Below are 24,591 nucleotides of genomic sequence, written 5' to 3'. Positions count from 1 at the left end.
GTCGCTTGTCGGACATGGTGCCTGGGTCTAAAGCGGCGACTGTTCCGTGGCAGATGGCCCGCTGGATTCGGCGGCAGAAGCTGCCAAAAACGGCGGCAAACTAGCCGTCTCTTAGTTTAAGGTAGTAAATAAAGGCTATACTAAATAAGTAATTCCTAGATATTTAGTAATAACTTTATATTTATTATATTAATTTTAATATTATACTTAGGGCTAAGTAAAAACAAATTAAGGACCGTAGTTATAATAATAATAATAATAAGTTTAATAACGAGGAATATTAGTTATTAATATAAGTAATAACTATACTAAGTAATAAGGATAAGGCTTATATTAATATGCTTATTAATAAGCCCCCTTTTTATATATATTATAGGGTCTTTATAATATAAAAGCTTATTATTTTCGTTAAGACTAAGTATATTTTTAAAAAAGCTTAGATTAAGCTTTATAAAGAGTTTAATAACTAATACCTAATCTTTTAGTACTTTTACGTAATATATTTATTTTTAAAAGTATAATAAGCCCGTTATTTTATTTAAAAATACTAAAACTTTAGTACTCGCGTTATTTTTAATACTAAGTTAAGTAATAATAATATTAAGGGTTATTTTTTAAATAGTTTTAGTTACTTATATTAGCTTATCGATGTTATATAAAATATAATTAGTAATTAAAAGCTACGCTTTTACTAAGCCTATATAAAAAACGAGGTATTTATAAGCCGGGAGTATATAAGTACTCGTTTTAAATACCTAAATAAACTTTAAATAATACTTTTTTTAAAGTATTTTACTTTAATTAAGACGTAAGGCCGGTTTATAAAAAAAGTAATATTATTTAGTAAGAGGCTATTTTTAGAACCCCTCGGATCTTATAATCTAGACTATATTATTTTAATTAAGCTAAGTATTTTATATTATTATAAAATTTATTTTAAAATATTAAATTTAGTTATTTTTAGTAAATAAGAAGTATACTTTTAGTAGCGTTTTTAAAAAACGTCTTTTTTAAATCTATATTACTAAATTTTTAACCTTAAGATTATTATATCCCTTTATAATAAGTTAAAGAATATAATATAGCCTATTTTATTATAATTAACCTTATTTAAAAAAAGCTAGTTAGTTAGTTAAACTTATATTATTTATAGTAACTAAGGTACTAATAATAAGAAATAAAGCTACTTATTTAAAAATAAAAATAAGTTAATACTAGCTAAGTTTATAAAAAAGATAAATTAGTTAAATTAAAACTAAATATCGAGCTTATTTTAATAATAAATAAGGAGCTAATTTAGCGTTTTTAATAAGGAGAGGATAACGGGGAATTATATAAATAGACGGCTAATATAGCTTAGTATTTAAAAAAAACGGAGCTAATAAAAAGTAGTTTATAATAATAATAAATTATTATAACTATATTAAAAAAAGTAATTAAATAAATATTATTATAATTTACTTTTTATATATTTTAAGTATATAATAAGAAAAAGCCTTACTTATTTAAGATTTATAAAAGCTTAGATTATTAGCTTATTTAAAATTTATAAATTTTAAATAAGTAATATAGCGGTTCTAAACGAGTACGTAGGTTATAATAGCATTTTTATTTTTAGAAATCTTAAACTAGAGCTTAGGTTAAAGAGGATAATAAGAATAGTTATATTAATATAGTTACCCTTATTACTTTTATAGGGAGGTATTATTTTTTTAAACTAATTAAAAAGTAGAATAGCGACGTCTATATAAGAGCGACGCCCGTATATTAATTTACGATGCCCGTATATTAATTCCCTTTTTTAAATATAATATTATTATTAGAATTTTTTTATTATAAATAGTATAATTAAACTCTGCGCTACTTATTATTTTTAAATAAAAAGCTACTAAGTATTATAACCTATTATCTTTTTATTATTATAATAGCGCCCTAGTATATACTAAGTTAAAAGCGTTTATTCTTAATTATATTAATAGTTTTAACTTAAAATAATAAAGGATAGGTACTAACGTTAATACTAGCTTTATAATTTTAAAAGCTATTTTATAGTTAATACTAAAGTTAAAAAAAACTCCCTTACTTATTAACTTTATAAGGGGCCTAGCTAAGTAACTATAATTTTTTATAAACTTTTTATAAAAGTTATAAAACCTAAAAAAGGACTAAATACCCTTAAGTAATATAAATAGTTTTTAATCTCTAACTATAAAAACTTTCTCTTTATCTAGCTATATACTTTTTATTAAAATTACAAAGCCTAAGTACTTTATAAAAGTAATACTAAATTTATACTTTTTAATATCTACTTATAAACCTACTTTTTATAAGTAGTTTAGTACTTTAATAACGTACTCTTAGTACTAGAGGGGGTTATTAAAAAAAATTAGGATATTATTTATATATATTATATAGAAATTATCTAAGTACTTTATTAATATCTCGTTTATATATTATTAATACGTAGTAAGCTTATTATAGAGCTTAAAAGGTATTATTTTATATTTATATACCCTATAATAGGTCCTAAACGTCGTTAAGTCCTTAAAAGCTAGATTAAGTTAAATATAATAAAAAGCCTATTTAATATTTAGCTTAGTAAATACTTTTATCCTATTTAGCTACGTAAAGGTTTTATTAATAAGTAGTAATAAGTAGCGGTCTTTTTTTATAACTTTATTAAATTTATAAAAATTAATATAAAAGCGTAGGTTATTATTATATTTTTTTATAAATAATATTAATAACGCGAAAAGAGTATTACTTAGTTCGATAAATCCTTTTTATAAGTACTTTAGTAAATAGGCTTTTATAACCTTTAGCTCGGGTACTAACTATTTATATAAAGGGTAATAAGTTAGCTTCTCCTTATTACTTTTTAAGAGCTCGATTTTATAGTTATATAGCTTATAAAGCGTTAGTATATTATTAATAACCTTATTAAAAACGTCGGTTTAGGGCCGTAAATATTTTAATAAGTTCGTTATTATAAAGTTATAAGTAACCTAGTTATTATTATATAAAGGGTCTATTTTTTTTTTTTTTTTATAATATAGTTAAGTTTATAAAGTAATATAGAGCTTATTTTAATATCGTTTCGTTTTAAGTTTTTTTTAAAAGCGGGAGCGTTAATAAAAATAATATTTATTTATACTATTATTAAGTATAGTTTTTATTACTTAGCCCTTTTTATAAGAGTAATACTAGTATTATTAAGGGCGCGTTCTATTTTTTTCTTATTTTTAACCTTATTTAACTATTATATTTAACGGGCTATTATTTTTAATAAGTATAGTAATATTTTAATCGGTATACCCTTTACTCGCTACTATTAAAGCTTTTAGTTATAGCGGGTTATATTTATTTTAAATAGGTCTTATTAATAATTAGTATTGATTTAGTATTATATATTAATAACTTCCGGAATATATAAGTTTTTAATATTTCTAATAATAATAGAGAGCGTTTTTTATAATAATAGGTCCTTAAGCTATATTAAATATTAATAGTAAATATTAGGGTTTACCTCGTAGTATTCGAACTACTTTTACCCTAGGATTAAGTTATAATAGCCCGTATTAAGCTAAAAGAGGGGTATTTTTAAAAGGACTTATTAATTAATATATAAGTTAGTAGTTTATACTACGCTAGTATTATTTAATTACTTTTTATTAAATCCGGTAGTAGGGATTAGGTATTATAATTTATAAAATAGGGCTATATAGAACCGTTATAATAAAAGGGTTATATAGTTATTTATAAATCCGTATTTATTAGCTCTTATATTAAGTAAGGTTTTTAAATAAATTTTATATTTATTAAATACTAATATAAGCTTTATTTTAAAGAGCTAGCCCCCTATAAGATCCTATAGGTTTACTAAATTAATTATTAATTCTTTATCCTTTTTATATATATCCCCTAATTAAGAGTTTACTTTTACTAAGGGTTCTAGTTTTCTAAACTTAACTCTATTTTAATAAGGCCCTTGGTAGTATTAATAATAATTATAATAATTTTTAGTTTTTTAAAATAGTCCTTAGAAATATATTTAGTATTATTATAAACGAAATAAGCGTTACTATTCTTAAGCTTTTAATATAGGGCTTTAGTGATTATTTTATAAGTAGAAGTACGACCTTAGTCTTATTTAGTACTTTTAGTACTTTTATTATTTTTATTATTTTTATTATTTTTATTTAAAGTTTAGTAAGTTTAATTAGAAGCCTTAGCTAAGTAGTCCTCTATAAAAAGGGGCTATATTATATTAATTAACTAGGTAATATACTTAATATATTTTTAAAAAATAGCTATATTATTTAAGTACTTTAATATAATTTAGTTATAAAAATATATAAGTAGCTTATTATAAAAATAGCGCTTTTATTAAGACTTTAAAAGCTTATTAATATACATAAGCTTAGTAAATATAGAGCGCTTTTAATAAACGTTTTTAAGTATAATTATAAGTATATTTAGTTTATAACTAGCGTTATTTATAATAATCGGGCTAGTATAAGCCGATTTAAGCTTATAAAGTAGCTATTTAACTATAATAATCTCGTTAAAAGTTAGTATTAAGTATATAAACTCCGTAGTACTATTTTTAATTTTATTAATAATATATTTTAAATAGTACTTATTCGTATTATAATTAGTATTTTTTAAGTACTTTATAATATGCTAGAGCTAGTAGTCGAACTTAAGGCTAGTATTATTACTTATAAAAATAAGTACGTTAAGTATTTTTTAAGAGCTATAAGTAACGGAATAGGACGAAGTTAAAGTAGTCTTATAGCTATTTTATATTTTTAAATATACTAGCTATTACTTTAATACGCTAAGGGTAGTAGTATTTTAAATAAAGCTAGCTTAAGAGCCGTTCTTTAATTACTTTAGTCTTTTAACTATAGCTATATTATTAATATAAGCTTAGGTAAGGGCTTTTTTTATAATATAGAGCTTTATAATAATAATATATATAAAATCGAGGTTTTTATAAGTTATTATATATAAGTACTTAGTACTATTACTTAGCTAGTTAATAATAAAAACTAGGACCTACTTTAATTAATACTAAATAATACGTATTTTTAGCTACTATTTAATTTACTTAAATAAGGTCTTTTTATTATTTTTAAAATATAGCTCTTAAATAAGGTCGAGGTTAATATATTACTTAGTATTTTTTTTTAAAAAAGATATTATTATAAATATAAATAAATAAAATAAGCTAATTAGCTACGTTACTAAAGTATACTAAGTAATTAGCCTAAGTAATAAAGGATAAAAAGCGCTTTACTAATTAGTTAAATAGCGCGACTTTAGAGTTAATAACTAAGAACTTAGCGCTTTTATTAGGGCTTATAACGCTTTATTAAGACTTATAAAAGCGGTAATTTTATTAAAAGCTATTAATACAAAGGGAGACCTAGCCTCTCTAACTATATTCTCTAACTATTATATTTAGTAAAGGGGGTATATATTTAAAAAATATCGATTATACTACTTATATATAATTAATTTAATTAGTTATTACTTAGCTCTTTTATACGCTTTTTTAGTAAGGGTAGTTAATTAGTATAATAAATAATTAATTAATTAAAATATTATCGTTCTATTTTTAAAAAAATAGTTAATTAAATAACGTTAAATAGTATTATAAAAGGGAATTCGAAGTAAGTTAAAACGCTACTATATTAACTTAATTAACTAAAAACTTAATATAAAGAGGGGAAAAATAGAATAGTAAATAAAAGCTAGCGAGCTAGCCCTTTAGACTTAGTAATTTAGCTCGTTATATAACTACTAAGAGCTTAGCCTCGTAGCTTAAGGCTAAGCTACGGGGCCCATAGGGGCCCTAATACCTACTGCCGTAATAATTAAATCTTTTCTAAAATATAATAAAATAAATCTTATTTATAGTAGATTATAAGGCGTTAAGAGTGCGAATAATACTATATTTATTAGTATATTTTAAAAAAATTCGGGTACTAGTTTTTTAACTACTAATTAAGTAATGGAGAAAATTACTGAAATTTTATAAAAATAATCTTTATATTATTTTAATAATAAAATATTTTTTAGAATTTTCTGAGATATACTTATTACTTAAATAGTAGAGATATTACTTATATTAGTATAATAAAGTTAGTGGGTTTACGCTGACGCACTGGGAGGTGTATTGAAACTAATGGGTCCTCACTGTATAACCCTTTACGGGTTGGTGATGTCTTGGATCGTTCAGCTCCGCCAGCCTATTGAGACATCAGCCCCAATGCATTCTCCATATGCTAGCGCATCTGTTCTCATAACTTTGTTGAAAGCAGGATATCACGCATAGATGCTGTCGATCGAACCGTGTCCTTGGCCTCTTAGATCTCTAGGTGCTTGTTCCGAGTTAGGCGTGTCTCGCTCCTGGGTCTCTTGTCTTACACTCTCAAACCCTCCGAATACCCGTCAGTTGGCCGCTATCCAACACATAATACATCGCGATTCCCTCAACAAATTCCGAGACACAATGCACAAATAAGTACGTCATGTCCTAAATAGAAGACGCCAGGTGAGGCTCCCACATGCCGCGACAGAGCGCCTTCATGACATCAACTTCAGTAGCTATTCACATGAAATAGACAGCTGGAGATTAGAATGGCAGAACAGTCAGTCAACACTAACACAAGGGCGTTCGCGCTTCGCTGAGACGTGGGTGCCTGACTTGGCTTTTCGCCCTTGTGCCTTGGAAAACCCATTTTTGGCCGACCTTTGTAACGTCTCAAGCCTGAGAATGGTCCATTTCACTCCTGCGGATATTATGTTGCATATCAACTACGCCAATGCAAGTTCTGCCGACCATTCATCCCACTGTAAGTACCTCATATGTGGCCTCAAGACGGGTCAACGAAGCGCGATGCTGGGTTTTGATGATTTCAGCTTCCTGTATGCCAGTAGTGGCTTGTTCGAAGTAGCTAATATTAGAAGCATTGTGAGAATACATGTGTACTTCATAATGCTTGAGGAGATCATTGAAGACTTCAACATCTGAGTAGGTGGGTTCAACAGCACCATCTGGATATCTTAGTGCGGACTAAATTGGGTACATCACGGTCCATCGCGGATGAACTTGCCAGGCTCTAGATCTCCACCGCTGCTCAATTTCTCGCTAGCCATCTCTCTCTCTCTACCCCCTGCCAACCTCCACCGCTTCCCGCCAGTATCCCAACAAGATAGCTTTCACGATGGCCTGTCCTATCATAGCACCTTGACCCCAAACAAACGCTACCAGTCTAAAGAAGCTGTGGTCCAATGCAATCTTAATTCATCTTGGTTGCCTTCAAGGGATCCAGCGAGCTGGTGAAGTCGGCCGCCTTGGTGGCCATATCAGTGGGAAAGCTCAAATGCTCGTGAATCCACTTCCACTGCCCCTCTGTGTTCTTCCGCGCGATTCCCGTCCTTCTAAAAGCTGTGTCAAATGGCACACCGCCAGCTGTTCCCCAGGTATGCTGTATCATGGTGGAGTAGGCATACTCTTTGGACAGAGCCGTGATTTCAATATCCTTGAACTCCATGTTGCCGTCATTCCAATACGGAAAGATGGAGTCAAAGTGCTCTTTGAAGCTGCCACGGATGGTGTTGCCGAACATGTCGTAGCTGAGCATGTCATCAAAATCATAGAATCGCCGAGCGCCCACCATTCCATTGTGGTAGTCTTCGCGCGACTCCTTGTTCCAGTAGTGCAACCAGCCACGGTAAAGCTGGTCCATAACTTCTTGCTCTTCTATCGCTAATTCTTCTTTGTGATACTTTAGTGTAAAGGTCAGCCTAGGCCTTGTCTATAGAATTACAATGATATGGTATCACTAACTTTGCTGGCTGGCATGTGGAGAAAGTCAATCTGCTTCCGAACGTCGGCATAATTGCTCTTTTACCAGTCAGATTCATCTGCTCGCATGGAAATTGTTGATACTGACAGCATCTTCGACAAAGCCCTTATCGTTCATGTTGAGTGTGCTTATAGAGTAATCAAGATATTGTGTCTATCCTGTGGACGGTTCAGCATTCAGTGGGAAAGAAAGTTACGGCAGAGAGCAGTGTCTCCATATTTAGACTTCGCTATGAGCCTGAAAATCGCCGCAGTTGGCCATGCGGCCCGCGCAGTCGCGGACAAATTCTAGCCATGAATTAGTCCGTCCGAACAATCATTCGCAAGTTTCGTAGCCCCTTGCGAACTTGAGGAATGCCGGAGCCAATTACACAATGATGGTCGAGAGAGCAGAGGTAAATGAACCAAATAGGCCCGCCAATCCAGAAAACCTGCGGAAGTTTGCCCGCACCTACGTGAGCTCGTGGGGCGATGAGCTCTCACATTCGGCGCCATGCTTCAACTGCATCATAAAGGTGCATGCGGTTCTTCCTCATATCTCTATTTTCAGTCAGTTGCATGATCATTGGTCTCATTAGCTAGACTTCCTACCCTACCTACCGAGTTCCTGCTTAAGTTTGTTTATAATTTCTTCCCAGCAAGATGGGCTCTCTGTCCTCTCCCGAATACGATGTTATCATCGTTGGTGGTGGCTTCGCCGGATGTTACACCCTTGACCAGCTCCGAAAGGCTGGATTCAAGACCCTTGTGATCGACGACGCAGCCGATCTTGGCGGTGTCTGGTACTGGAACTGCTACGCTGGAGCACGTGTCGATACACCCGTGCCTCTCTATGAGTTCTCTGAAGAAGAGATATGGAGGCCATGGACCTGGTCCGAGAAGTATCCCGGAAGAGAAGAGATCCGAAACTACTTCCAGCATGTCGAGTCCAAGCTACACCTCAAGAAGGACGTTATGTTCAACACCCGCGTTGTCAGTGCTGACTTCGACAAAATCGGTTTCCACTGGACCATCACCACTGGCGACAAGTCCATCTTGACCGCCCGATACTTCATTCTCTGTACTGGCTTCGCTGCGAAACCAAACATCCCAGACTTCAAGGGCCTTGATTGCTTTACTGGCGTCTCGTGTCACACCTCGAAGTGGCCTCAGGAGGGTATTGACTTCAAGGGAAAGCGAGTTGGTGTCGTCGGTAACGGCTCAAGCGGTCTTCAAGTCATACAGGAGATTGCCCCCGAAGTTGGACACCTGACAGTATTCCAACGCAGCCCAACCTACGCCCTGCCCATGCGACAAGTTCCCCTTTCTATTGAGGACCAGAAAAAAGAGACATACAAGGAGCTTTACGAGCTTCGTAAGAACACTTTTGCTGGCCTGGACTTCGAATTCAATCCTCAGGCTTGTGCCAAGACAACCGCAAAGGAGCGCCAGGCATTTTTTGAGGAGATTTGGGCAAAGGGCGGACTATCTTTCTGGTTGGGGACATATCAAGATGTCATCCGGAACAGAGAAGCCAACCAACACGCATACGAATTCTGGCGCAGCAAGGTCCTGGAGCGCGTCCATAAGCCCGCGATGCAGGAGCTTCTTGCCCCGGAGAAGCCGCCATACTACTTCGGAACCAAGCGAGCTACTCTCGAGCAGAGATACTACGAGGTCTACAACCGTGACAACGTGGCTCTGATTGACACCAAGGCCAATGCCATCGCGGAGGTTGTCCCCGACGGTGTCTTCACCGCCGATGGCGAGCTGCACAAGTTTGACGTTCTCATTCTTGCTACTGGCTTTGACTCAGTGACGGGAGGTATCTTGGCGATCGATATTAAAGGCGAGAATGGGCAGTCATTGAAAGAGAAGTGGGCGAAGGGCACAACGACGCACCTTGGAATGATGACTGCTGGGTTCCCCAATGCACTGTTCGTCTACGGGCCTCAAGGTCCGACATCGTTCTGCAACGGACCTACGTGTGCTGAGCTCCAGGGCGGTTGGATCCGCGACACACTTGTTCACTTGCGAAAGAACGGCAAACGCTACATTAACCCTCGTCCGGATGTTGAGCAACAGTGGCGAGAACTTGTCAACCGTATTGGAGACGAGACTCTGCTGCCCCAGACAAAGTCTGAGTACATGGGGACCAATATTCCAGGGAAGCCTAAAGGTAAGAAGTCATCCTACCGCCCCTTTTTGCTCAATACTCAAGGAAAATCGCTGACTTCATAGCAGAGATGCTCAACTTCCTTGGCGGCGTCGTCGAGTATACTCGACGCATCAATGACTCGCTCAACACGGGCCTCCAGGATTTCACCGTCCAGTAAGAAGGGATGGAAAGTGTTTATTAGGGGAAACTGTGCGGGGTTTTGCTTGCTCGTGAGTCGAACATAAAAATATACCATCTGTTCTTTCCTGTTGCGGAAGCTCGGCGCCGACCCGGCGTTGTTCCCGGTTTCACGGCGCGGCAGCGTGCATATTGTATTTCTCGGCGGTGCCACATCGGGTTCGCGGCCAAGAGCAAACCCCGATGCGGGGTGCGGTCTCCTCCATGCGAGCATCCATCAGCCACTTGCAGGCTACGGACCGTTCCGTAGTGTCTTCCAGCCCTGGTCCGGCAGCCGTTGAGCAAGGATGGGCACATCCGTTACGGGGGAGAGGCGGAATCAAACGTGACGTTGTGCAACGGAACAAATCATGCGATAACGTCGCTATCTTACCAAGCGACAGCTATATGCCAAGAAACTGAGTAATGGAGTGGAGTCATGATGTTACAGATGTGATGGCGGCTTTATGGGCGTCAGTCAAGAGGGCTTCTGCGGTAGCACCTTGCGGACATAAAGACGTTCAGTTCCAGCGTTGGACTTGGCGTCGATTGGGTCGTGGACTTAACCAAGACCGGCAGCTCAGTCCATATCATTACAATGGCTTTGAGCTCCTTTTTATTGTTGAGAACTCAGCCGCTGGCTCACATTGCTTTAGTGGCACTCGGTTCTTGCCTGCTCTTTTATCTAGCTCGAGGCATTTATCAAGCGTATTTCTCGCGGTTGAGTCACATTCCAGGCCCCAAGTCATGGACCATATTCCCATTCATTCCCAAATTCAAGATACTGTTCGGCACCATCGACCAAGATATCCGCGAGTTTCACAGGAAATACGGCAATGTTGTACGTTATTCGCCAGATGCGGTGACATTTACGACAAGCCAGGCCTGGAAGACTATCTACGGCCATGGGCACGGGCAGTTTCCAAAGTACAGTGCCTCCAAGCAACTCGACCCTGACTCCAACATCCTCGACGCCGATGATGTCAACCATGCTCGGATTCGCCGAGGAGTAGCCCACGCTTTTTCGCCACGGTCTCTGGCTGACCAAGAGCCGATCATTCACGACTATGTCGATAAGCTCGTACGAAGGTTATCAGATGTGGCTGAGTCCCGAATGCCGACAGAGATGGGGAGATGGTTCCATATCGCTTCCTTCGACATTATCGGCGACTTGACGTTCGGAGAGTCTTTGGGTGGTCTCGACAATAACGAGTTCCATCATGTGGTAAGCTCTGTCCTCATGTTTATCGAGCGAGCTAGAAAGCTCTTCGAACTTAACACACTACTTGGCCCGCTATCGTGGATCGTCTTGCCGATTTTAGCGCGGGATGTTCAGAAGGGCTTTATGGACCAGTTTGACTACACCAGAAAAGCCGTAAACAAGCGATTGGGGAATGACTCTGAAATCATCCGCAAAGACTTTATGCAAGGTTTGCTCCGTGGGAGAGACGAGAAGAGTATTAATTCCATCGAAGAGATTGTCACAAACTCGAATACCCTCTTCGTCGCCGGTAGTGATACCACGGCCACTTTGATGACGGCTTGCACTTTCTACCTCTTATCGACGCCTCATGCACACAGAAGAGCAGTTGAAGAAGTCAGAGCTGCTTTTAAGTCACCCGGCGAAATCAACTTTACGGATGCTACGGCACGTCTGCCTTACCTCCTCGCTGTGCTCAACGAGACCTTCAGACTCTATCCACCCGTGCCGACTTCGCTTGAGAGAATTGTTCCAGACACAAAAGAACCAGCGTACATTGAAGGAATGTTTCTCCCTCCAGGGGTAAGTGCTTCACAGTCTTTGACCCTCTCCTCGTCCAAGCTTGAAAATTTGCTAACAGAGACGTGTTAAAGACTCGTGTTGGGGTTCATCACTCCGCTGCCGGTCTATCAACTTCCAACTTCGCTGAGCCAGAGAGCTTTGCTCCTGAACGATGGCTTCCCAGTGTTGCTCAAGACCCTAAGTCTCCATTTTATGCGGACAAGCGGGACGCTATCCAGCCATTCTCGTATGGCCCTCGCAATTGCATCGGGAAACACTTGGCATACAATGAGATGCGCGTCATCATTTCGCGACTGCTATGGGAATACGATATGAAGCTCGATTCGTCTTCGACCAATTGGACACAGCCATATTCTAAGCACAAAGCCTGGTCCATCTGGAAGAAACCACCTCTGTTGGTGCACATCAAGAGACGTCCTCTGGCAATCTAGAACCTGACCGAAAGTGGGAATAAACAATCTTTCAACGCAGGCCACGAGGATCCTTGCATTTACAACAGTCTTAGCCGATTGGTATTCAAATGAAAAGCATGATGGGCTTCAATGCCATTACCTGCCAGAACAAATTTACCTTATGGACCCAGGCCTCCCATAATTTTCAAAATCTTGCTTATCGGGCTCTTGAGCTTGTCTGCCTTCTTCCAGTATCCTGCAGCCGCCAAACCGGTGACTACCACAAAGTCCATGTCCAGCGTTTGAGGGGGAACGAATAGTTCAAAAACCGGACTTGGATCGCCCCCTCGACCTTCGGGCTTTCCTGACCATCTTGCTAAAATTCGATTCCCATCGGTCTTCAGGTAAAGCGTGTTCGTCGACATGGTATTTTTGGACATAACCCATCGGTAGTTGCAGCCGTTGAAGTTGATTTCGTGTCCATGGCTGTAGTCCGTAAGCCCCAGACTGAGTTCTGATCTGCGTAGGGTGATTTGTGTTCTTGAGGACATGGTGTGGTATTTGATGATACCAACGGCATTGCCTGCGGGGACCTGTGCTCTGGGGTCGGCGGAGACAATCGCAAGTACGCCGCTTTCAATGTTCTCGTTGACAGTCCACACTGGAAACTGTCGTCCGCTCTGATCAACGCGGTATATGGTTCTTTGGGTTCCGCCGTAAACATCTCTGAGTTGGAGAGTTTCGCATACTGGGATGTTGATCTTCGAGTCTTTGATATAGTCGTCGGTGATTTCATACCAGCCCATACTGAAAATGGATCGCAGTGCGTGAGAAATTTGGATTTGTATTGCTCAAGTCTTTGTGCGTTAGATAGAGGTCAAGCGATATGTTATAGCACCAAATGAAAGCGGAGACTGATAGCTCTGTGGATGGCTTTGCAGCTATTTAAAGTCCGAGAATTGAGCAGGAGGATCCTCTTAGCATTGCCAGAAGACAAGACAGACCACATGATGTGTAAATGCACTTCGCCGCAAACCTATGCAGAAGAATGATATCATTGGATCTTTTCCGGCTCATTGAGACAAACTTGCCCGAACTGGGAAGTAAAAAGTCCTCTGTACGTGCAAGGCAGCAAGGTTGTTCCGCTAGGTCTTACTTCTCTGACCAGTGCCAAGGGTGGCTCATCATCGCAAGCGAGCTTAACAGGGGTTGACTAACCTGTCGCGACTCCCCAGGCTAAGGTAGGTAACGTTGTTAAAGAGCTCAAGATGGGAACGGAGACTCCAATTGTTTTAGTTTCTTCTTCGTGGTGACCTTATAAATTTACTTTATCTGGTCGTGTTCAACACCACTGGATGTAAATCCCATCTTCGCCAGACTTCATCATTTGGGTTTGCATTGACCTTATCTATTTCGGTGTTCCCATATTATTGCGTTACCTTTTCGGAATCGTTGAACTCGAAGGGAAAATGCTGTCAGCAGTGTATTCCAGAACCCATGTACCGGCTTCCCAGGTTTCCCAGTCCTCCTCCTTCGCCGCATCTCCAAGCATCTTCAGGGCCTTGACGCGCCAGATGTAAGTACCAGCCGGCACGGGAGCTTTGTTATCGTCGGATCCATCCCAATACCAAGTGGAACCGTTCCATGGGACCTCTGACGTACTCTGGTAGGAGTTGACCACTACATTTCCAGTCTTTGCGTCTACCATGTGAATGCTCATGTTGCGCGACTGCAAGAAGAGGAAGACCTCGATGCCGGGAAACTCATTGCCTGGGAACGAAGCTGGAACATCTGCGGTGATGTTCAACGTGCAGGTATAAACGCGGCCTGGTTCGGCATGCGATGCCTTGCCGGCAGTTACATTGTATGACGACAGATAAGATTTGTCCCGGTTGATGCTGTGTAAGGTAGTCAATGGCGCGCCGAAGCCGGTGTAGGGTAGCGAGAGTTTGTTGATGTCAGCTGCACCATTGGCTTCAATGTTGATGTAGCCTCCAAAATAGGACACACGAGTTGAAGCTTCCGACAAAGCAGGCTCTTTTGAGACCGAAACCGAAACAGTGGCTGTCTTCCCTGGCTCAACTGAGAGAGTTGTAGGGTTGATGCTGACTTCGGCGTACACTGGATACACCACGGCCTCAGTGAGTTGGTAGCTATCCACCTTCTCAAGCACATAGCCAGAGCTGGCTCCAACATGACTCAGATCGTAGGTGGTAGTCTTCAACCCGGTGTTCTTGATTGTGAAGGTTAACTCTTTGGGGCGGTTGGCCGTGTCATTGAATGAAAGGGCAGAGGCGCTGAGTAATGTGGTCGAGTGAACTGCTCCCCACGCGTCGACAAGGCCAGACCCTTGTTGGAAGACGGGTGCCAGGAAGTCTCCAGTGTTTCCTTTTCCATCGTACCACTTGACAGGCCGTGATGTGGCCGCGATGACATTCCGGATATCTTCAGAGCTGTAATCTGGATGCTGCTGTTTGACAAGCGCAGCGATGCCGGCGACAAACGGGGTGGCCTGGCTAGTGCCTAACGTAACACACCTATCAATGACAGTGCTCGCATAGCTCGCGGATAGAGGTTCAACTTACCACTGACCACTCCATAGCCTCCAAGCCATCCAGGGAAAGTACTCAAGATATTTCCTCCGGGGGCATGGAATGCGGGCATGGATCCTGCTCGAAGAGTTGGGCCCCAGCTGGTGAATACGGAGCTCATGAGACCAGAGCGGTTATTGGCCTTATAAGTGAGATTAACATCTGCAACAGAGACCTCGTTGGCAAGGAACACCTGAACGGAACCGTGCTTTGCCTTGGCATCCAGTAGTTGCTTTGCTGTTTCATAGTCAACCGTGACAGCCCCTTTCTGGTTTGCTGCGGAGACCTTGAGGAATAGCGGGCCTTCAGAGACCGTGTAATTGCTCCAGCTGTAGTACATGACATAAGGGATGCCAAACTCTTTCGTGAGTGAGACTGTAGAGTTATCGGCTGCCATCCAGCATTGGTCAAACTGGGAGAGGAAAATGACTTTGGACAAGTCGGCCGGCAAACTAGACTTATCAGGGAGCAGCTGGCAACCATTGGTGTTGGGTGTGTCTGAAGTCCAGACTGTCAGCCCTTCTTTTGATGGGAAGTCGAACGGCATGCCAGGGACAAAGCGAAGCGATCCACCTTCACCTCCCGCGGTCCAATTGCCTCCCCAGTTGTAGTAAGGAGTTTGCGAGTTGTCGGTAGACCCAACGGCGGCGACAGCATCTGCACCCCCAGGGCTGGCGCCTGTGAAGATGCCAGGGCCACCGTTTCCGGCTACAAGGGAGATATAGGTGCCGTTGTTAAACAGTCGTGTGGCTACGATAGACCAGGGGTCTTGAACCTGTCAGTACTTCCCCTTCTTTGAGTTTAGAACTTAGAATCGGGCCGAATTACCTTCAGGGAAAGTAAGTGCACCCCCATATGAACATGATATAACGTCGACGCCTCTTTCTGCAGCTTCGAGGAACGAGTTGATGATCGCGTCATCCGTAGTTCCTGAAGTACAACCTGTGATGCGGTAAAGCTCGTATGTGGCATCAGGGGCCACGCCAACGACACCAAACCTCCCCTCATCACCCTTGGCTCCTACAATACCCAGAACATGAGTGCCATGGAAGGAACAGTTGTCACGAACATCATTGTCGCCGTCTGTCATGTCGTGAGCATAGACAATGTTGGTCTTGCTGAGGCCCGGAGTATCGATGTCGAAACCGCTGTCAATGACTGCCACACGGATGCCTTTACCAGTGATATTGCTGGCGTGTAGCTTCGACACCCCAGTATCAACATGCGTCGGCAAGGTATCGGCTGCGATATTGTCTCTTGCTTGGAGAGCCAAGACCTGAGACAAGTCGCGCTTGGACGAACCATGAGTGCTGCTTCCCCAATCGCCGTCAGAAATACCTGGAATTCTCGGCATGTGGACGGCTGGTGCTGCTGAAGTTACAGGCCAGGCCTTCTGAATGCCATCAATCGACTGTATGGTCGACAGCACCGCCTTCTGAGAAACTCCATTGTTGGTGCAGTCGACGTTGAAAGATCCGCCTTGAAATACAGCGTGAGTGAAATGATATCGCGAAGATGCAGTGCAGTCTAAGCCAGAAACTGCCAAAGATGCCTGAGTCCGGCTGATGAGATCTGCTGGGCTCTGTTGCTAGGTTAGTGGCATCTACGCTACCGGGACACACTTGGGTGGCTTTACCAATTGCACTGATGAATCGAACTCAACAACAAACGCGTCATTGTAATCAGCCACAACCAAGCATGGGAGGCAAGCTGCGAAGGCAGCCTGCTTAATGAATGACTTCATGATGGTCCGGCGGACAGCTGAGTAAACCAGAATAATTTCAACCGTGATCCTTCGACCACGATCAATAATCGCCTCAATCCTTATAAAAGATCTGAAGTTCCTGGGAAAGACCCCTGACTCGCGCAGACCATCGCTTGGCCCCTACTGTAAAGTGCAATACGGGCTTTCGCTTTCGGTGCAAGCCGAATTGTCAGTGGCCGAACTCTAACAAATTGAGCGCAATTACCGACTTCTCCGTACACCTCACTGTACGATCCTCGACGAGCTTCTTGCGCCTTGCCGCAGAAATAGCATAAAGGGGTCGGCCCTGGATGTCCGTTCTGTCCACTCATCCTTTGGCCTAGTGACAGCTTGAACTCTGAGCGTGCAGTACGCACAGTGTCATTGTAGTTCTTAGATTCTTGCACCTGGACTGCACGTGGCAAGATCATGCTTCCAAGTCTCTTAACAAGGCATTGATTTGGGAAACTGAGCTTGAATTTCTGCTTGAGCAAACTTTCCGTGCGATGAGCTGACACCCACAAGATTCCAGAGAGTGATGCGACAAACTGATAATGACCCCCCCTAGTTGAGGTGAGAGTACCGTGCACGGCTCTAGCCTAATATAGTTAAAGTATATAGTTGAGATGAGAGTACCGTGCATAATCTAAGCCTATAACGGCTAGGGTTAGAGGTTAGGGTAGGGCTTAGGTTCGGGTCATTAGCTAGGATTAGGGTTATGGGTAGTCTTCGGGTCTATGGAGTATGTATTTTTCCGTTACGTTCAGGCAAAGTGCACGGGACTCCCACCTCAACTAGGGGGTCATTATCAGTTTATGTGTAGACTCGATTCCAGACTGGTTCCCACTTTGGAGACAGGCAACCAGACCATACATGCCCGTACCTGCTCCGGTTTGGCCGCGCCGAGACGTCCGTATTTGTTCGTTCGAACAGCCATAGGAGGGGAGCATCTCTCGTTGGCCCGCTAGACCGGGGGTCGAAAGTCAAACGGCTCATAGGCCAGCCCTCGTAGTCAAACGCCTTCGGCTAAAACCCTTTGGAGCACGCGCTTCTTCTGATACAAGTTTGGATACTCCGTACTGTTTAGACCTGATGCTGCACAATTGTGCTATCGTTTGCCGCGGTCATTAATGGTATTGGCTTATGCGCTATTCTCACGATCTGTGAATTTTGTTCATCACGCCCCCGTGCAGCAACCCAAAATTGATTTCGTGACTCCTATCGTCTGTCAGTGCACCAGGCACCTCATCAAGTGAATTGGTCGGAGATAGTCGAAGGTTGCGCAGTCTCGCTAGGCGAGCTTTTCTAATATCAGACTACCTTGGATACCTGAGAACTTACACGTAGTCAAGTGTCCAAGCCACATTCGTCGCCCGGCGCCATTAAGTATAGGCACTCCGGGATATGCAGGACGTACATTACGACCATAGAGTGCGTTTTCAACCTACATACATGCAATTTCAACGCCTCATGTAGTAATATCAATCTCTGCCAACAGCCCATTTGGTGGCATCCCTCAACCAAGAAAAGACCATGTCCGTTCCCTTTGACCCGTTTCTGGCAACAAGGCCCCTCTTTGGGTCGGGGTCTGGACCCGGCGCGTTGAAAGCTTCGACCAAGCGCGTGTTGTCTTTGCCAACTTCCAAAATTGATCCTCCGACAAGAGCTTCCTCCTCGACGCATCGTAGCATTGCCTCAGCAACCTCTCGCGGGGTGACCCAACCATCCTGCGCTTCGTCCAGATTGACCAGCTTCTCCGGATGCTCAGTCCAGAGCGGCGTCCGTACGACACCCGGTGCAACAGCGTTAACGCGGACCCCATTTGTCTCTTCCAAGCGAGCGAGACTGCGGACGAATCCAGTGATAGCGAATTTGGAAGCTGCGTAGAGAGGAGCATTGATGTTTGCAACCTGTCCAGCCACTGATGAAATGTGAACTATGCGCTTTGGGTTTTCGGGCGAAGCTTCGATAGAAGGTGGCAAGGCGGCGTTCGTGGCCTCCTTGGGATGAAGCCAGTACGAGATGGCCAGCTGCGTAGAACGGATGGGATGGGTGATGTTGATATCAAGCAGAGCATATTTCCCTCCTTCTACACTGTCCTTGCTCTCGGATGACCCAGGAGGGTGCCAGAAGTTGGACCAGTGCGGCTCATAGACACCCGCTCCGGGACAGAAGATGTCGAAGCTCCCAAATTCCTCCATGGCGACCTTGAACATGTTGGATAGTGCCGGCCATGATGTCACATCGGTCTTGACGAAGGCTGCGCGTGGCCTGGCGTTCGACTTGTCTTGGTAGCTCGAAACGAGCTGCTCCGCCTCCGGCCGAAGAGCCAGGTCAGCAATGACGACATTGCAACCACGCTGAAGGAGCAGCTCAGCAAAGGAAAAGTTGATACCTGGGATTAATGAAATTACTAAATATTTTCTAATGCGGTGGTGACAGGTCCGCTTGGTTGATACCTGAGCCAGCCCCTGTGATAATGGCCGTCTTTCCGACCACGCTATAAGGTGCGATTGATTTCTTGGTGGGGTCCGTCATCTCGCCGAATATGTTGGAAGTATGGAAAGACCAGCTGCTAATCGATAGAAACTTGATTGCCGGCGTTCGCAGTTCACGAAGGCAATACTTTGAAGTAATGTACCACGGTGTTATGAGGGTGCTACGGGAGACGATTTTGTGATCTGAATGATGTTAATCTTGGGGCAATTGAGTAGGGGTAAGTAGCACATCGAGAACTTTGGCGAGGGGTGAGAGCATGGATCGGCTTGTACACGCTCACGAGGCCGACGATCGGACCCTGAGCTATGTCGATTGAGACGAACTGGCAAAAGACAGGTCCACGCAGTCTGTAACGCCATGTATGGCTTCTCCACGGGGCGTGCTCCGTTTACCCCGCAGAGGAACTCGTTGAGACGAGTGGAGGCATGGCTAACCTCATCCAGGCGCTTAGACTTGCCTCAAGTAGGTACTGTGATGCCACTACATTTTTGCCCACCAATGCCGATTGGAAGAGAGCAAGATCAACGAGTGGCTGGTTCACTAGAGACAATAGAATCCTACAGAGTCGTAGAGCAAGTATCGGATGGAGGACTGCTGATATTCGAAATGTACCAGCATTCTGATATGCTATTCAAATGAAAGCATGTAAAAATCAATCGTCCGTAAATCTTTACTACAACTAGGTGACTGAAGGCCATCGGAATTTCAACACCTGCCCATCAGAAAGACGAGAAAGGGCATAAAAAGACGTACCATACCAAGACAAACTCGCCAGGGAACCTGAAGCTTAATCTATTGAAGGGTATTGAAATTGTAAATCAGAAACTACCTTAGTTAATAGCTTTTCAACCATCATTCTTGAGTACCTTTTGCACTGAGTCCACCACGGAGCTGAATTTCCCCAGAGTCATGAGTGGTGAATTGATTGTCATCCGAGCGAAGAAACCGAGCGTTGAAACCAGATATCTGAAGATCGTGGCCCGCTCATTCGCCCTTGAGATGAAAGTCGCAACGAGGCAGAACGAACTGACGGCAATGCGCACCAAATTCCTGGAAGAGTGTTAGGTTAGTGCTAAGAGCGAAGAAGACAACGCGACGGAGACATACTGATCTGTACCCGCCTTGGTGGGATCGACCTCGACGAGTAATTTCAAGATATCAATAGCAGACTCAAGAACCCTTTGTTCAATCTTATCAGTGCTTGAGTCACCCAAAGAACTAGCTGAAAAACGTCCACAGACGCACAACACTAGCTCGAAGTAGAGTAGGCTTGCTGAGATATCCCCCTCTGAAGGTGTCATACACGGACTATTCGGTGAGGCGATTCTCGGATCCCACGTCATAGCTAATGCGGGCTGATGCCGTGTCGTGAAGACGTCAACTTTCAACTGTTGAAGCTGTTCTAACCAGTTGTCTAGATTCTCTGATGTGAAGACCATAGACTGTGAAAGAGCTTCCTGACTGTCAAAGTCGCTTGCTATCCTGGCACAACATTGAGCTAGACGGTAATGAACCCCAAAGGTTTGCATCAACGGCTTTCTAGCTTCGATCCCGGAAGACATCGGCTCGTGGTCGATGTAGGCATCATTCAAAGCCTAGGCAAGAGTATATAGGTTAGTGTATGACTGATATGGCTAATGCATAGAGTCGGCAGGCTTACCGAAGCTTGTCCGTTTCGCAATCGATACGGCTTTTCGATGGTGTACAGCAGCCAGAACGCGTGCTTTAATGATTCGACCTCTTCGTTCGTTTGACAAACTGTCTTCAAGCATGCTAGATTGTTTAGTTTAAGGGATTGGGCGCAGGAGACTGCAACTCCTAGCAACCAATCCGTGTCCGCTGGTTTCCACAAGGCTGAGGCAACGAGCTTTGCGAATGGTGTCAGCTATAAATGAGAATTTCACATACTAGTCTTTAGAAGACTTTCAAATCGACTCCTATACTTACAAGTGTAATAAGCGCCTAAATAGTTCAGTCAGAATGGCTCGCTGTACTCAAGTAGCGTGGTGTGTAGAGGTACCTTAAAGCTCAGAGCTGTTGATGGGCACATGTGTATTTTCTCGATGTGCACCATTGCGTTGCTATATAAGCATCTCATGTGCGATTCTGTCTCTTGTGACACTCCGGATCGCCTCATCGAGGTCAAACAACCGATAGAAAGGGCCGCGTACACGATCGAACTATTGACATGGTCCGACATCCCCTTCATAACCACATCTTCGAAGAGTCGTGAAATCTCAGTCTCTCCTATGTATCTCGACCCACTACGAGAGATTGTTAGAGAACAATCGATCTGTCAGAATCGTATGCTATAATTTCGAATGACTCACAGATATGGTTCAGATGCGGTGAAAGCTAAGGGTCAAAGTTAGCCCCTATCTTCATATCTATCTAGACTGCTCTTGGAACTGATAGCAGTGTACCATGAAGAAACTCAACTAGTGTTTCAAGGCTGGGCTGAACCCTTTGATAAGTGTTCTCCGGAAGCTTCGGGCTGTAACAGCAGGTGGTAGATTCGTCTACAAGATCCATGAGGTTCTGTCCGAACTGTTTAGAATTGCAAGAACTTCGATCCCGTCCTATGAGGAGCTTCACCATATCGGTTGTTGAGTACGCAGAGGTTACTCATCATCTTGTCAGCTAAGCTCAGGTGTTCCAAAATCATGAAACGTAGTCATACCACGAACAGGATGGTCGACAGTGCTCTCGTCGTTGGCTGTCTGCAGATTTGAAAGATTCCAGCCGGCTGTTACCAGACCGTCAAAATCCTGTGGACCAGAAACGCTATGTCCATTGGACAAAAGCTGTGTGCTCCAACAATACTCCAATGCCGAAGAGACTGGACTGGCGATGATCTCCGTGCTTTGTGTTCCTAGAGCTTCAGGCGAGTTCAATAGACCACTTGACAACGGTCCCCAGTGTTCTTCGAGGGATTCAGTTGTCATAGCGGTCGGGAATTGCCCAAGATCCAAGAGTCTGTTCACTCCAGAGAGTGACGACTGAGTTGATGATGGCCCAAAGTAGCGTAAGTGGTCTGTTGGTGATGGGGGTGATGTGGACTGCTGTGACGCATAGCTGAAGTCTTCGAATGAAGCAATCTGTCTGGTTGTTGCGTTCAAGCCTGAGAGGTTGTGCTTAGTTGCTGTATGGCAATCAACGCAGTCTGTTTGGATCTCCCTACTGTTTTGGCTGGATCTTCCTCTCTTTTTCGGTGTGACATAGAAGCAGAAGGAGGCGGATGACTGCAGATCATGAGAATCTAGTGGTACTATCGAGGCACCAGTACACTTACGAGGCACTTATCACAGCTCGGCCTGCCACCATCGCCTAAAAATTGTCAGGTTGTCATTGTGAAGATTTGTTTGAGCATCCCAACCCACATTTTCGCTTTCGTACTTTGCAAGTCTCGCAAGCGCCAGGTCGACGTTTGTATACTCTCCCGCCAACGTCCGTGGTGTTTACTGAAGTCGGCGAAGACATCGCATGAAATAGCTTGGAATGGAATATGATGGATGGGATGGCAGAGGAAACAGACACAAGAGAGCTTATATCGTCGGGGTCAAGGTGTGTTGTGGGGGTCTTGGAATATGTAAACCATCCCCGCTTCATGTTCATCACAGCTGTGCGTAGTTCAAAGCACTGATAGACCCCGGGCCGTGATTTCCGAGTCGAGATGCAGGAGATCGTCCCACGAGGACCATCCAAGGTAAGGTAGGCTGGTAGCCCGATCCCTGTCCAATGAGTCCTGAAAGATCTAGCCGGCCATGGTTCTTGGCCTACATGTAACAAATATCATGTCTCTCGAGGACGCTACTGAACCTTGAACAGGCAATGCTTGAGTCTCGCAATCATCCAGACGCCTCGTGGAATGGATTCTGCTGGACTTCTGGCCGAACTTTGATGGCTTGACCCCCCTCCCCTCCCTACCTTTCAGCTCAGGTCCCCATTGTTTCTAGGCCCGTTCCTATTCCTTGGATAGTAGTAGCTTGGGTGCATATCGAGAGAGACACATGTCTGGAGGTCAAGGCCTCCGTTCCCCCTCTTTGGAGTCGGCCCCACCCGCCGCATCGTTCACTTCGTGTTCCTATCTAAAAGCTCAGTGCGACAGCCACGGAGTTCCATTGGAGAAAGAGTTGTGATGATCTGTTTCAGAAGATTCGTTTATCCGAAGAAGGCTTCCTTGACTATTCCAGATGGTGAGCATTACCCGCAGGTCTGAGAGAGACTTGTGGATCAACTTCGGATTTCCCTCTCAAACCTTGAGGTCATACAATCAAGAGCTTCGCTTTACTAGGTTGATATCTGTTCATCTTATAGTAGAGTAGCTTGCTGAATTCACAAGATGATCACCCACTCGTGTTTTATTTTGCGGCGGCCTGCTTCTTTTCGTCGCCTCTTTCTCTTTCTCACTCTGGTATAAATCATCACTTCATATGTACTCCTGGGTCTGGGCGTTGTTCCCCCCCGCTGCGTTGGACAGCTTTCTGGTCCGGAATGATGTCCGAACTAGTGGCTGAGGCGAGTGACTGACGACAGATATGTTCATTGTTATCATCGCCATCGCAACTTGCATCGATGATCGCCATGGGAAATGGTATCAGCGCTGCCAGCCGGATTACTTCACCAGGGCTAGGAACTCAAACGGTGCACAAATGGCCTGACTTTGACTTGCCGTGATGTTATCCGAATGAATGTTGGACAAGATTAGACCTCCCGCTAGGGTCACAACTCAGGTGTCGAGGAACATATGCATGCGTTGACTCGGGTGCAGGTGCGCGAACTCTACTTACGACCCAATTCGTGGTTTGAAAGCAGGCTAAACCCTTGCTCGTAGTCTCCTGGAGTCGAAACTAGCGAAGCTTGGTAAATCTTCGGTAATGTTAAACTCCTTCGATTGCATCGTTTGCCACAACCAACTACCATCGTGGCCTGATTCCAGACTAAGCCCATGCCAGCTAGAACGGGCTTGGCCCTGTTCTGCCCGCTTTCGTACTTGGTCGTATTGTCCTCAGCCCTATCCGACGGCCTGGGTGCTAGCCTCTCCAACCAGCAATCCCCAACCACATATGACTGGGCGTAGAAAGTTTATTGCAAACCCCAATTGGGCGAGCTGACGCAAACAAAAACTCAGTGCCTCACGACTTCGCCAAGGTCGCGCGGGGAACTGTCAGTCCCGCGGGGTACTGGTTCGCCTCATTAAAGTTCTAGGTGCAAGTGGCCGGCAGGCAAAAGTCCACGGTCCCCATCCATAGCCACCTTATCTTGCATTGGCTACCTTACATGAAGAATAGCTTATGCTGCTCCTAGCGTACTTACTGTGTGCCAGAGCTTCTCGTCTGAAGTCTGGGTGATATCAAGCATTCTGGAGTTGCCTACAGCAGCATAGCGT

General features: G+C 43.0%; 7 protein-coding genes across 7 annotated transcripts; 2 read left to right on the top strand and 5 right to left on the bottom strand.

The window, feature by feature from the left end:
- Positions 1–7,310: 7,310 nt before the first annotated feature.
- CABS01_15152 (uncharacterized protein) lies at positions 7,311–7,997 on the bottom strand (the record flags this gene model as incomplete). The annotated part of the gene is made up of 3 exons (XM_060548489.1): positions 7,311–7,799; positions 7,862–7,918; positions 7,968–7,997. 3 exons carry the CDS (start codon positions 7,995–7,997, stop codon positions 7,311–7,313), a joined length of 576 nt encoding a protein of 191 aa, XP_060392168.1.
- Positions 7,998–8,521: 524 nt separating this feature from the next.
- Positions 8,522–10,194, top strand: CABS01_15151 (uncharacterized protein; the record flags this gene model as incomplete). Its single annotated transcript, XM_060548488.1, has 2 exons — positions 8,522–10,037; positions 10,103–10,194. 2 exons carry the CDS (start codon positions 8,522–8,524, stop codon positions 10,192–10,194), a joined length of 1,608 nt encoding a protein of 535 aa, XP_060392167.1.
- Positions 10,195–10,791: 597 nt separating this feature from the next.
- On the top strand, positions 10,792–12,407 carry CABS01_15150 (benzoate 4-monooxygenase cytochrome P450; the record flags this gene model as incomplete). The annotated part of the gene is made up of 2 exons (XM_060548487.1): positions 10,792–11,976; positions 12,048–12,407. The coding sequence occupies 2 exons, from the start codon at positions 10,792–10,794 to the stop codon at positions 12,405–12,407; spliced, it is 1,545 nt and encodes a 514-aa protein (XP_060392166.1).
- A 140-nt stretch (positions 12,408–12,547) lies between these two features.
- Positions 12,548–13,174, bottom strand: CABS01_15149 (uncharacterized protein; the record flags this gene model as incomplete). The annotated part of the gene is made up of 1 exon (XM_060548486.1): positions 12,548–13,174. The coding sequence occupies one exon, from the start codon at positions 13,172–13,174 to the stop codon at positions 12,548–12,550; it is 627 nt and encodes a 208-aa protein (XP_060392165.1).
- Positions 13,175–13,803: 629 nt separating this feature from the next.
- CABS01_15148 (serine endopeptidase) lies at positions 13,804–16,703 on the bottom strand (the record flags this gene model as incomplete). The annotated part of the gene is made up of 4 exons (XM_060548485.1): positions 13,804–14,891; positions 14,954–15,727; positions 15,788–16,541; positions 16,596–16,703. The coding sequence occupies 4 exons, from the start codon at positions 16,701–16,703 to the stop codon at positions 13,804–13,806; spliced, it is 2,724 nt and encodes a 907-aa protein (XP_060392164.1).
- Positions 16,704–18,184: 1,481 nt separating this feature from the next.
- CABS01_15147 (short chain dehydrogenase) lies at positions 18,185–19,241 on the bottom strand (the record flags this gene model as incomplete). Its single annotated transcript, XM_060548484.1, has 2 exons — positions 18,185–19,098; positions 19,163–19,241. The coding sequence occupies 2 exons, from the start codon at positions 19,239–19,241 to the stop codon at positions 18,185–18,187; spliced, it is 993 nt and encodes a 330-aa protein (XP_060392163.1).
- An 806-nt stretch (positions 19,242–20,047) lies between these two features.
- Positions 20,048–22,682, bottom strand: CABS01_15146 (uncharacterized protein; the record flags this gene model as incomplete). Its single annotated transcript, XM_060548483.1, has 9 exons — positions 20,048–20,252; positions 20,310–20,797; positions 20,863–20,925; positions 21,150–21,164; positions 21,415–21,466; positions 21,533–21,557; positions 21,883–21,970; positions 22,495–22,529; positions 22,583–22,682. 9 exons carry the CDS (start codon positions 22,680–22,682, stop codon positions 20,048–20,050), a joined length of 1,071 nt encoding a protein of 356 aa, XP_060392162.1.
- Between the last annotated feature and the right edge of the window lie 1,909 nt (positions 22,683–24,591).

This window comes from Colletotrichum abscissum (assembly GCF_030869225.1).
Source record: "Colletotrichum abscissum strain IMI 504890 chromosome Unknown Scaffold_62.1, whole genome shotgun sequence".
Lineage (NCBI taxonomy): Eukaryota > Fungi > Ascomycota > Sordariomycetes > Glomerellales > Glomerellaceae > Colletotrichum > Colletotrichum abscissum.
The sequence above is the reverse complement of the archived record's forward strand: the minus strand, read 5'-3'. Positions and strand labels throughout refer to the sequence as shown.